The sequence below is a fragment of the Limulus polyphemus genome, unplaced genomic scaffold, assembly GCF_000517525.1.
Source record: "Limulus polyphemus unplaced genomic scaffold, Limulus_polyphemus-2.1.2 Scaffold2036, whole genome shotgun sequence".
Classification (NCBI taxonomy): domain Eukaryota; kingdom Metazoa; phylum Arthropoda; class Merostomata; order Xiphosura; family Limulidae; genus Limulus; species Limulus polyphemus.
The window spans coordinates 18,790-31,208 of record NW_013667646.1 but is presented as its reverse complement, the minus strand read 5'-3'; the positions used below and the strand labels follow the sequence as shown (position 1 = coordinate 31,208).

General features: G+C 35.7%; 1 protein-coding gene across 1 annotated transcript in view; it reads left to right on the top strand.

Annotated features, from left to right (window-relative positions):
• LOC106465743 (kinectin-like) overlaps positions 1-12,419 on the top strand; it is a 52,530-nt gene that overhangs the window by 23,628 nt on the left and 16,483 nt on the right. Inside the window, exons 13-17 of the mRNA XM_022393660.1 lie at positions 1,406-2,090; positions 2,241-2,480; positions 2,512-3,317; positions 4,576-4,668; positions 10,644-10,733. Of these exons, the coding sequence (XP_022249368.1) occupies positions 1,406-2,090; positions 2,241-2,480; positions 2,512-3,317; positions 4,576-4,668; positions 10,644-10,733 (1,914 nt within the window). The remainder of the gene's footprint in view (positions 1-1,405; positions 2,091-2,240; positions 2,481-2,511; positions 3,318-4,575; positions 4,669-10,643; positions 10,734-12,419) is intronic.

Genomic DNA, 12,419 nt, shown 5'->3' with positions numbered 1-12,419 from the left:
CATTTTTGTTTATTAGATAACACTCTAAAGTGACTTAAATGTCCAAAAAATATATTCCAACAATTTGAATGCTTTCAAAGAGTGGTGGGGGGGCTTTTCCTAATGGTTATTGTGCCTTGACTATGAATCCAATGACTCGTGTTTCAAAGCCCATTTATACAAAAACATGCAAAGTACTTTGGAGCTGTAATTGTGCTATAAGAGTGACAATCATGTCCCACTATTTGGTCAGACAAGTTGACAGTGGTTGCTGTTCACTAGCTATCTTCTCGTTAGTTTAACAATCAAAATTTAGGGAAGGCTATGTACAGATAACGGTCCCCATAGAGTCAGCTGTAAATATATGGACTTACAATGGTCAATTCAGGGGTTCAATTCATTGTGATGGACAAAGTCCAGATAGCCAGTTATTTATATTTGTATTAAAATAAACTTAAAACATTAGCTTCTTTATCAGTTGCAGAAATATCATCATTCTTCACTTTTTGTATGTGTATTTGAAGGGAGATTTTAGAATTTAATGTTTTAAAGCTGTCACTGGATACTCTATTATTTTGTGATGAATGGTAGAGAGTACAATTTCATTAGTACACGAGCTTGGCACATATCAATAGCTAGGTTACTCTTATAAGTGGCTGTAAATGATCTGGAATTTTAGATAACATTATTCTGTGATTTTCGTGAATATCTGATCAGTTGGGTGTATTTTAAAAATCATTATAAAAATATATTGAAAACCATCTAGTATTAATCTAGGTGTATTATGTACAATACTGTTTATCATTAGAATATAACTAAAGATAATAATTCTTTCTTTATCTCAACCTGTTTCACATTCTTTTAACATAGAGGACTGTTGGTAAAATGTAGTTAGGTACTTGTAATTAATTTATTGTGTGACACACATTCTCTCTCTGTTTACATTAAACCATGATTGAATTGTGTTTTAATATCTTGGATATAGATTAGCTCCAGATGTAATTCTGATTGATCAAGAAAAGAAACTGAATCTACTACTAGTCCTTTATGTTGATCTTTATCAATTTCTGTGTAGATGTCCCTGGAAAGCAATAGTTCTAAAGTTCTGCAGTATCTAGTCTGTACTTCTTATCTTATTACCAATATCAGTGTAAAAGAACTTTTTTAACTGATGTCTTGTTCTTCATTTTGTAATTCTCTTGTTTGAATTTGTTTGGTTTCTGGTGAATTTTGAAAACATATTAGTTGCCAATATTGAGTTTGTGAAACATACAAAGAAAATTTACTCTAAACAATTTATAATTATTTTGATGTTTGTATGGTTTTTAATAGAATAATGCATCTGGTCATTTTGTTATGTAAATTCACGAGTCTTATTATGAAATTACATATAAATATAGGAATGAATGTTTTCTCAATCAATTAGGATTATGCAAACTGGTGTACACAGTTTGAAGAAGCCTTGCAGGTATTTGAGAAACTAAAGCCTAGTGAAGCATCTTCTTATGAATATTTCAAAGAAGATGAGAGATTGATTGAAAGCTCGAGAGAAGATGAGAAATTGGCTGAAAGCTCGAGAGAAGATGAGAGATTGGCTGAAAGCTCGAGAGAAGATGAGAGATTGGCTGAAAGCTCGAGAGAAGATGAGAGATTGGCTGAAAGCTCGAGAGAAGATGAGAGATTGGCTGAAAGCTCGAGAGAAGATGAGAGATTGGCTGAAGGCTCGAGAGAAGATGAGAGATTGGCTGAAGGCTCGAGAGAAGATGAGAGATTGGCTGAAGGCTCTGTCGAAGAGGAGGGGCTGGCTGAAGGCTCTGTCGAAGAGGAGGGGCTGGCTGAAGGCTCTGTCGGAGAGGAGGGGCTGGCTGAAGGCTCTGTCGGAGAGGAGGGGCTGGCTGAAGGCTCTGTCGGAGAGGAGGGGCTGGCTGAAGGCTCTGTCGAAGAGGAGTGGGTAGTGGAAAAATTCAGTGAAAGTGAAATACTGGCTGAAGGCTTTATCAAAGAGCAGTGGTTGGCTGTAAGCTCCACTGAAGAGCAGAGTCTGTCTGAAGGTTCTGCCAAAGCACAGATGTTGGCTGAGGGCTCTGTCGAGGAGCAGGCATTGGCTGAAGGCTCTGTCGAGGAGGAGTGGGTAGTGGAAAGATTTAGTGAAAGTGAATACTAGGCTGTAGGCTTTATCAAAGAGCAGATATTGTCTGTAAGCTCTATTGAAGAGCAGAGTTTGTCTGAAGGTTCTGCCAAAGAACAGATGTTGGCTGAAGGCTCTGTCGAGGAGCAGGCATCGGCTGAAGGCTCTGTCGAGGAGCAGGCATCGGCTGAAGGCTCTGTCGAGGTGCAGGCATCGGCTGAAGGCTCTGTCGAGGTGCAGGCATCGGCTGAAGGCTCTGTCAAAGAGGAGTGGGTAGTGGAAAAATTCAGTGAAAGTGAAATACTGGCTGAAGGCTTTATCAAAGAGCAGAGGTTGGCTGTAAGCTCTATTGAAGAGCAGAGGTTGTCTGAAGGTTCTGTCATTGAACAAGATGTTGGCTGAAGGTTCTGTCAATGAACAGATGTTGGCTGAAGGTTCTGTCAATGAACAGATGTTGGCTGAAGGCTCTGTCAAGGAGCAGGTGTTGGTTGAAGGCTCTGTCAAGGAGCAGGTGTTGGTTGAAGGCTCTGATGAGGATCAGGGGTTGGCCAAAAATTCTGTTGAAGAGCAAAATTTGGCTGGAAGCCCTTTGGAAGAGCAGAGGTGTTCGGTAAGCCCCGTGGAAGAGCAGAGGTTGGCTGAAAGCTCTTTGGAAGAGCAGAGGTTGGCTGAAAGCCCTTTGGAAGAGCAGAGGTTGGCTGAAAGCCCTTTGGAAGAGCAGAGGTGTGCTGAAAGCCCTTTGGAAGAGCAGAGGTGTGCTGAAAGCCCTTTGGAAGAGCAGAGGTGTGCTGAAAGCCCTTTGGAAGAGCAGAGGTGTGCAGAAAGCCCTTTGGATGAGCAGAGGTGTGCAGAAAGCCCTTTGGATGAGCAGAGGTGTGCAGAAAGTTTTAGTGAAGAGCAGAGATTAACTGAAGTCTTTTCCAATGCTCAGATGTTATCTGATATCTCAAAAGAAGTTGAGAGGCTGGCCCAAAGCTTAAAGGCAGAAAAAATATTATCTGAAAACTTAAGAGAAGAAAAAAGATCAATTGAGAACTTGAGACAAGAAGAAAGAGTGGCTTTTATGTTTAAAGAAGAAGAAATAATTGCTGAATGCTTGAAGAAAGATGAAAAGTTAAGTGAAATTACTGTCCAGTTAGCAGAAACAGAAGATTGTTGTTACAAGTTAGAGACTGAAGTTGACCATTACAAGACCATTCATACAAAGGATGTAAGTTTTTGTTTTGCATTTGTAGTTTGTAATTCTAGTAGGTCATTGATAATAGAAAGTATTGCAAATATTTTCTCAGCAATGTGATGTTGCTTGGATACTATTGTTTTAGGAAGTCTAAAACAGGCCTTGACAACCATTTTAGATTCAAGTTCTATTTAGCACAGCCCTATGCACAAATAAAATGAGAGAAAATACAAGGTGCCATGATGAAATTTTTAGTCGCTATGGTGACCTGGCACCTGGGATTTGTCGAGGCCTGGCCTAAAACAACATTATTAGAAATGAAGGAGGAAAATGTGTTATCCTCAGATTATTGCTTGTTGTTCATTATCAGGAAATAATATTTTTCAACTAGCTTTTTTTTTTATTGAGTGATTTTCTTTTGAGACATTAGATAATGCCATGAAAGTAACTATAATATTACTGTAATGGCCCGATTACAAGGTGATGTTTTTTATTAATAATTGGGCTGTAAAATTCATAGTTGTCTTATAATTGTGGCCAACCACAGACCCCTTCCCCCTACTCTAGCCTTTCACGTTCTTTAATGTCCAGGTGGCATCTGTCTATGCAGGTGCACCAGATGTTTGCTCACGGTCATCACTAATTCTTGTAACTAATCCACCTGCAGGCTGATCAGTTATAGTATTGATTTTGCTGGTGTGTTATTGCTTTAACTGTGCTCATTTTGAATTGTATAATAATTGTTGTCTGTGAGTCTCATTTAAGTGATCAAAGCTTGTACAAGCATGAGTGACCACATTGAAAGACAGGGAACAAGAAAGTATCAAATTAACAAAAGATTATGACAGAGTTATGATGTAAACCTTAAAATTATGGTGATGCATGAGCCAGAAAAACAAACCATTGTACTACTGCTAGAAAATTTGGTGTAACTGAAAATGTTGGGAGACATTGGCAGAAACAAAAAAAACTGAACTCCTTAATGCACATTCTACAAGAAAGGCATTTCATGGACTTAAAAAAAGGACGTTATGACACTCAATTTTTTTTTTCCTATGGTTTTTGAAAATGGAGGTCAGCTTATATTCGAGATTGCCCTATAATCGGGCCAGTATGGTACTAATATCAGCAGATTTTGTTGTCAATTTCTTTTAGATATTAACCTTTCTAGAAAACTTCCAATTTCTCTTAGTAACCTGCATATGTCGTTATTTAAGACAAGTAAATGGTGTAAAAAATAGTTTATAATGCGGGATTGGCCTAATTTGGAATATATCTTTATTCATTTCAGGAAGAATTGATAAAGAGCCTTGAAGAGATGAAAGTGAAAGAGGCAGACAGTTGGAAAGAAAAACTGGCTGATAAAGAACAAGAAATTAAAAAAGTAATCAGTGTTTTAATTATTTGTGTTTAGCTAAGTTAATTACAGTTGAACTTAACCATGCATACATTGGATAGTTAATGTAATGAGCAAAATGTTTTATGAATGATTTGTTACTTTGTCAAATTAGCTAGTACTTTTTATATTATGAATTTAGTGAAATATTTTGTAAATAGATGGCACTGAGTGAGGTTCATTAAATTAATATTGTTATATTTAGTTAAGATTTGACAAACCAACCACACAGTTATCTGATTTTCATGGATTTAGTATATGAAAAGACAAATTTAGTGATTTATAACAGGTGGATTGAAAGACAGAAGACTGTGTGTGAAAATTAATTTAAAATATACACTTTATTTGCAAAAGATATTGGAAAAATAAAGGAGTGGCTGATCAGATAGGATTAGTAAAACTGTATTTAAATTAGAATAATTTTTACAAACTTAAATGAATTTAAAATAAAGCATACACAATTAGGAGATAGAAACAGATATAGCAGAGCAAGGACTGGACTTTACCAATGAGAATTTGTGTTCTCAAATATGAAACAAATTGCCTTTTGTAAAGGTCGAAACCAAACTCTCCCATTTTATCCACTAAACACATTCTTTCAGGAGTTAATAAGTTAGAAATCAGACACCAGAGTGTAGAAATGTCTGTTCTATGCAACCGTTACAAAGTTGTATTTACATACACAAGGTAAAATAAGACAGGCTACTGAAAGTAGCATCTTTGGTTGAATTTTGCACTCAATCAGATTTTAGCTAGTTCTAGAATTGGAACTTAAGAGCAATGTTAAAACTTTTATGAGTGAATAAATACTATGCAAGATTGAGATATATTGTATTTGAATACTGCAAGCCCTTCTTTCTTATCTCGGGATAAGTTACGGGATGATCAACATGGTAATACACTTTTTGAGACTTGCATATACATACAGAAAAACATACATAAAATCAATTCCTTTAATACAATACAGAGAACAAAAATATGATGTGAAGTGAGAGATGAACAAAAACATGTTGGAAAAATATATCAATGGGTAATACTTAACTGTAAAAAAGTAACAGTAATAGATGAAAGAAACAATTAAAGATAACTGGAACAGATCACAGTTTTACATTTGAACTTAACTATACAATACCAATAAGGAGAGCAAAATTATACACTGAAATATCTTGAGACATAATTAAAGGAAATAGCTATGTAGATATAGATAAACATTAAACATAATTACTGGAGTGAAATAATAAAACTCTTTACATAAAGTATGCTGTAGTTATAAACATAAAATGAAATCCATTTTACACATAGATTCATAAAACTTAACACAAGAAAAATTAAAATGCAAAATTTGGTAATGAAGTAAAATCCTTCAATTAAAGCAGCAAAATACAAAGTAAGAATACCGCTGATGATGATGCATAAAATAAAACCTTTTAATGCTTAATATATGTTGTTCTTTATAAGATAATTGAAACAAAACTTGTGTACATTAAATACAGAATATAAGTAAAATTCCTTGAAAAACTGAGCATGAATGAAATTGAACCCATTAAATATGTAAACAATGAATATAAATGCATATTTACAGAACATGTTGAAATATTGAAAGAGAAATTCAGAATAAACACAAGCACACCAAAAGTTTGACAAAAATTAACACTCGTGCAACTAAAGAAAATTGAGCACAATAAAAAAATAAAGGAGAGAGAGAGTGATACATATTTGCATTCAGAAGCTCCAGTTGGATCAGTAAAATGTTGTCAACAGATCAAGAGAGGAAACTTTGGATCTTTCTCTTGAAAGTCATCCTCTGAATAATTTCAGTGGTGTGGTCCAGCTTCTGTTCCAACTCTATAAGTTGTGTCCAGGTCCAGCTGAGTTCCTTGGATGCTCTGATATATTTTGTTCTTTCTCCCAGTAGTGGTACTCCTGCTGGAGAGAACTTGCAGATGATCATCCATACAGAGGTCTTGGACTGGCAGTAGATACCTCAAACTTTCCAGTGCTCAGGCATTAAATTCTTTTGGTAGCTGTCAGGGATGCTATTGGTGCCTATATTGATGAACATTGCAGTGGTTCAGTGCTGATCTCCCTCATAGCCAGGGATGAAGAGATGGTCAAAGCTGGTGGTGTTTACAGAAGGCTCAGCTGTACCTGGAGTGCAAAATATTTTAAATTTGTCTTTGGTGCCTTAACTTTTCTCTGCTGCCTTGACCTTCTTTGCCTAGTGAGAATCTTCGTGGACCATGAAGTTTATCCATGGTCCTTCTACTTGGCAGCTCAGTGTGTATGTCTCAGTTTCTTTAAGCTATAACCATATTGAAAATGGGACTAAATCTAATTTTTATGTCCACACTGCTCCCAACACCCCTCTGACAGGCATGCTGTGTAATGGTTGTTCTGTGGCGTCTCGGAGGGTTTCTACTTGACATCTGGCTTATATTTGTTAAGTTCTGATTTTATCAACTGCATTTGTTCCTTTTGCTGAGAGAAGGAGGCAACTGTAACACTAGAGGACAAACAAATAGTATGTCTACTGTTTGAGACATACTTAGAGAGAAGTATAAAGGGTCAGGAGTCAAACTGGCATTTGATTCTTCTAAAATTTCTGCTTTCTTAATCTGATGGGTATTGAAAGGGATCTGTCTTCATCACTGTGAACTGGATCTAGAAGATTGTTAGATTTCACATATGTGATAATGAGTGCCATGTATGTTGGATCTTTCAGTCTAGTTGATGTCAAGGATGTCTTGCATGATACACCAGAGAAAAATAATGGAAACTAGGGATTTCACTGAGTAAAAAGTCGAACTAACTTCATTGGTCAGTGTTAAAATATTTCTCAAAATATCACTTGGGAACAAATAAAGAAAGGAAGTAAAAAACTGACATAAAATCGATAAACCTATCTGAAGACAGGTGAAGAGTTTCTGTTCAAACATATGGTAATGATTGTTGAAACCTACATTCTAATCATCAATTGAAGTTTATCAAATTAATGTACAAGTGTTACCTTTATTGTCGAAAAGGAGGTACCTTCTACTGCACCAATCTTGGTCATTATTGTTCTACCCATAAACTTTAACACCCATTATATTGAGTGACACAAGAAAATGAAAAAGTTGTAGCCCTAACATTGTCACTAGCCATGCATATGCCATCGGCTCAGACAGCATTTTCTTTGATTCTGATTTTGTGAACAGACAGAAAGGTTTGATGTTGGTTTCTTCTTCTAGATGGCATTCTCATCATCCTCCACAGCTATGATATGTTTACACTCCACCTCTCGATCTAGTCAGTGTTGAAAAGGCTTACTGATAACATATTTTATGCAATTTGACCACCTTATGAATGCTGAATCTTGTATTGCAATAGATGAAATTGCTGTAAAACAAGATAAGTATCTGAATGGCTTACACAAGAAAATGTCTTAGCCACATCCAATGTTCTTGTTTGATGTGGTGCTCTTTCATAATTTGTCGTACATTCTCTTCTTTCCCTTGACTGCTTCTCCTGTCTGTTTTTGTGCAAAATCGTACTTCAATTAAGTTGATTACAACCTCTCCATATGTTCTTGCAGGCGTTTTTTCATGGGAACTCTACATGCAGTCTGTAGGGAGAATAATTTCATGTCTGAGCATTAACATTTTTGCATGGCATGCCATCATTACATATGTTAAGTAACCATCCCAGTGATTTTGATTTGAACTCAGTCTTCAAAGCATATTTTACACTTTTTGGAAAAACCATCAGACTGAGGAGGATATGGTTAAATATGAATCTTTAACACATGCAAATTCATACACAACTTGGAAACAACTGACTGTTGAGGATTTCTTCTGTCTCAGTATGGATCTCATCTGGTGCTTTTAATGGAGCTATCCACTGCTTGACTACTGTGTCAGCAACCATTTGAGCCAAAATATCAAATATTAACATACTTTGTAAAGTAATTAATTGTGATGAGGATATGATGATTACTATGACCAGTCTCCAGGAGGGACCTGACAATATCCAGGGCTGTTTTTTTGGAATTGAGAATGTCCAACTTGCTGATAGTTTCCCCAGGCTCCATCACTCTACATTCTTGTGGAAATGCAGCCACTAAGAACGTCTCCTCAGGTTGGCTGTAGTCTGAGATACTCTGTGATGTCCTATGATATGCATATTGTATAATTTGAAGAATCTTGGTTCTTACAGCTCTTGGGACTACAAGCTGCATCACAGATTGCGAACTGCTTTTCTGTAGGTTATAATGATTTTTCAGTATTCTCTCTTGTGCATTCAGTTGTTAATAGCTGTTACATTGCAAGATAAAATAGAGTTTTAGTGGTGTTTTTATCAACTAAAAACTCTACCTCAGATGCATGCAAGTCATAGACCTTGTCTTACCAACAACTACACATAAAAAAAAACAGACAGCTGTTTTTTTTTATCCTAGATCAGTTACAGGTTTCTTATTGGACTTGCTAATTTGAATTGGTGGACCTCAAGAATTCTTGGCTTTCCGTCTCTAGTGAACCTGTTGTTGCATCTCTTGTAGAATCACTGCAACTACCACTACAGGCTTTATTCACTTGCACCTTCATTAAAGATAGCAATTCACACCTCATTGTTATGTGTGCAGTTTCTGTTATAGACATAATATTTCTATTGCCTGATTGATGCAGTATAGACTCGTTACGGAGTTCCTCAACTAACTTGTTCACTAAGGTATCCTCACAGTCTGCTGCTGACATGCTGGGATGCACTTTAGATTATGAGCATCACAGTTTGGTATTGGATGCAGCAAAGTTATTGTAGACATCATGTTCATGAGACTTAATTTCTGCCAGATTAGTGACTTGGTCATATATCAGGTCGAATTGCTGAAGTAACACTGTTACAGTTGTTCAGGCTTCAGATATATTATGATATTTATCACCAGGCTCTCCAAACTAATCAGCAGAAGCTGAATCATTTCTTTCTGGCAAAAGTTCTTAAGAAAGAAGACTAAATTTTCTTTCGTTAAACTTTTAACTGAATGAGAAGTAATGTAATCACCTTGGTAATTCCTGCTGGTAATTATAAGAGGAAGCCTACCATTGTGTATGCCATTCTATAAGAATGGTTGCAGGGCTGTTGTTAACACAAATACTAAATCTTTTCTAGTGGCTGGAGTTCTTGTCTTCTGATTAATGTTAAACCCTTGCTTTTTCAACATATAAAGGTCACTCTAACATTAGTTTCAAGTTGGTGCAAAGTATCGTCACTCCTCTCGTAATGAGAGTCAGGTAAGGTCGAGTTGACAGATGTGATCCAATGTAGTTATCCAATGTGACCATCACAAAGCTGTCCCCAACACACAGACAAGGTAAAGTAGGGCACAATGTAACTATATCATGTGGCTGTTGTAAAGTTGTCTTCTACAGACAAGGTAAAGTAGGGCACAATGTAACTATATCATTTGACTGTTGTAAAGCTGTCTTCTACAGACAAGGTAAAGTAGGGCACAATGCAACTATATCATTTGACTGTTGTAAAGCTGTCTTCTACAGACAAGGTAAAGTAGGGCACAATGTAACTATCATGTGACTGTTGTAAAGTTGTCTTCTACAGACAAGGTAAAGTAGGTCACAATGTAACTATATCATGCGACCATTGTAAAGCTTTCTTCTACAGACAAGGTAAAGTAGGTCACAATGTAACTATATCATGCGACCATTGTAAAGCTTTCTTCTACAGACAAGGTAAAGTAGGGCACAATGTAACTATTCTATGAAACAGTCGGCAAGTTCCTTGACCAGACAGGCTACAGGAACTAACACCTAGGGTTAATTTATGTATATGATGTTAATGGGACTTAGGTAGCTCAGGAATCAGAACTTGGAAAATATTTTTGAAAGTATTGTGAATGTGAAATGTATACATACATTTGGATACTAAACTGCTAAGTGAAAACTAAATTGACACAATTACTCCATTTTAAGTGGCTGGACAGTACAGTGAAAGAGGAGCAGCTGAGAACAAAGGAACTCCTGACCAGTATTTTCCCCACTGTTACTGTGGAAGATCAACTGGTAAGTGCCAACTTACACATTCATTGTTAGTTATGTAAGTGTTGTTTATAGTCTATTAATAAAGTACTTAAGTGAAGAATATTAAAAACTATATGTCATCGTGTGAATCAACATTGTTTTTCAGTGTTCCGTTACCTTTAAGTTTGAGTGTAATCTCTACATAAATACATTTGAGTATTCCTGATTGAGGGTTTGGAATTAATTCTTCCATCCACTAGCCACCAGGATGAAAAGATGAAAAAAATCCACCTGCCTTACAGATATTCTACTGGCCCAATATGACTATTGATAGTTCACTAAATGTGGGGACTTTGTGTTACAGTGTTTGATTAATATATATTAAATAAGGGAACAATGAATACTGTGAGAACAAGTAACTATTGGAACAGTAAAAATTACATTAAGTATGACTGTTTAAACAGGTCATAAAGAGTTAGAAAAACTAAACAAAAACTGAAGCATGTTTCTATATGTAACTATTTTCTTAGTATGTTCCACCTTGCCTAGTAGCTCCAAATTAGTTACCTGTCCACTGCCCAGGTGTAGTGAACAAGACAATAACATCATGAATCAAGAAATTATGTTTGATTATCATGTCAGATATGGATTTAGTTATTGTTTAATACTTGTTCAAGCATATAGTTTTGATTTGATTATGAAATCAAAACACTTGTATACTAAAAACTTTGGTAGTTCAGGAAGGCAGACAGTCACCGACACTTTTCATTTTTAATAAAGCAAGTTGTATATGTTATGCATTATTCTTTAAAGGCATTTGTGACCAGAAGCAAAATTTTAAATTATTTTTGAAACTGTACACAATTGTCTTACACAATTTGATTAAATTAAATGCATATATAATTAAAAACTCAACTGATTAAATAAGATAGATCTGTTACAAGAATCCTGTTCGAGACCTAAAATCTTTGCAGAAGGAATGGCCTCTGAACACAGATTTTAATGTACTTCATTTTATTAAATTAATTCAATAATGTTTTTTTTTTGTCTTTTAGTATATGTTCTGAGAAAATGTAACATTTACCACAAAATTTAACTATCTTATTAGAAAATGATCTCTCAAGCAAGTACAGTGTACTCAGTGCTAGAGACTTTACATTTCAGACTTTGCATTTTACCGATAACTGCTGTAACTTGCACGGTTACGTCTTAACATATTATGCCAACAAAAGTATTTGTGTATAATTCAATATTAGAGGGTGAAAAATCATTTATCATTTAAATTCGAGCCAACTGCCAAACAAAAACTGCAGGGAAACTAGATGTGCTACTGGAATGTGTCAGAATGTAAAGTGTATTTATCCCAGACCAGACCAACCTACATTTGGTTGGTGAGCAGGTACTGGTTTTGATGACAGACTAAGGTAATAGAGTACAATTGCATCATATTATTTGTGTGTCTATTAATTCCATCAAAGATGTTAAACATTGTCTTTCCAATAGTGTAATTCTTGAAATTGGATCAAACATGTTTAGATGACTGTCAACCAGAAACCTTTCTGTTAGGATTATTTTATAAAGTTAAAGATAAATGACCAGGTTCACTGTAAAGATGTGGTAGGGGAGTTTAGATGACCAGTTTATTGTAAAAATGTGGTAGGGGAGTTTAGATGACCAGTTTATTGTTAAAAAATGTGGTAGGGGAGTTTAGATGACCAGTTTATTGTT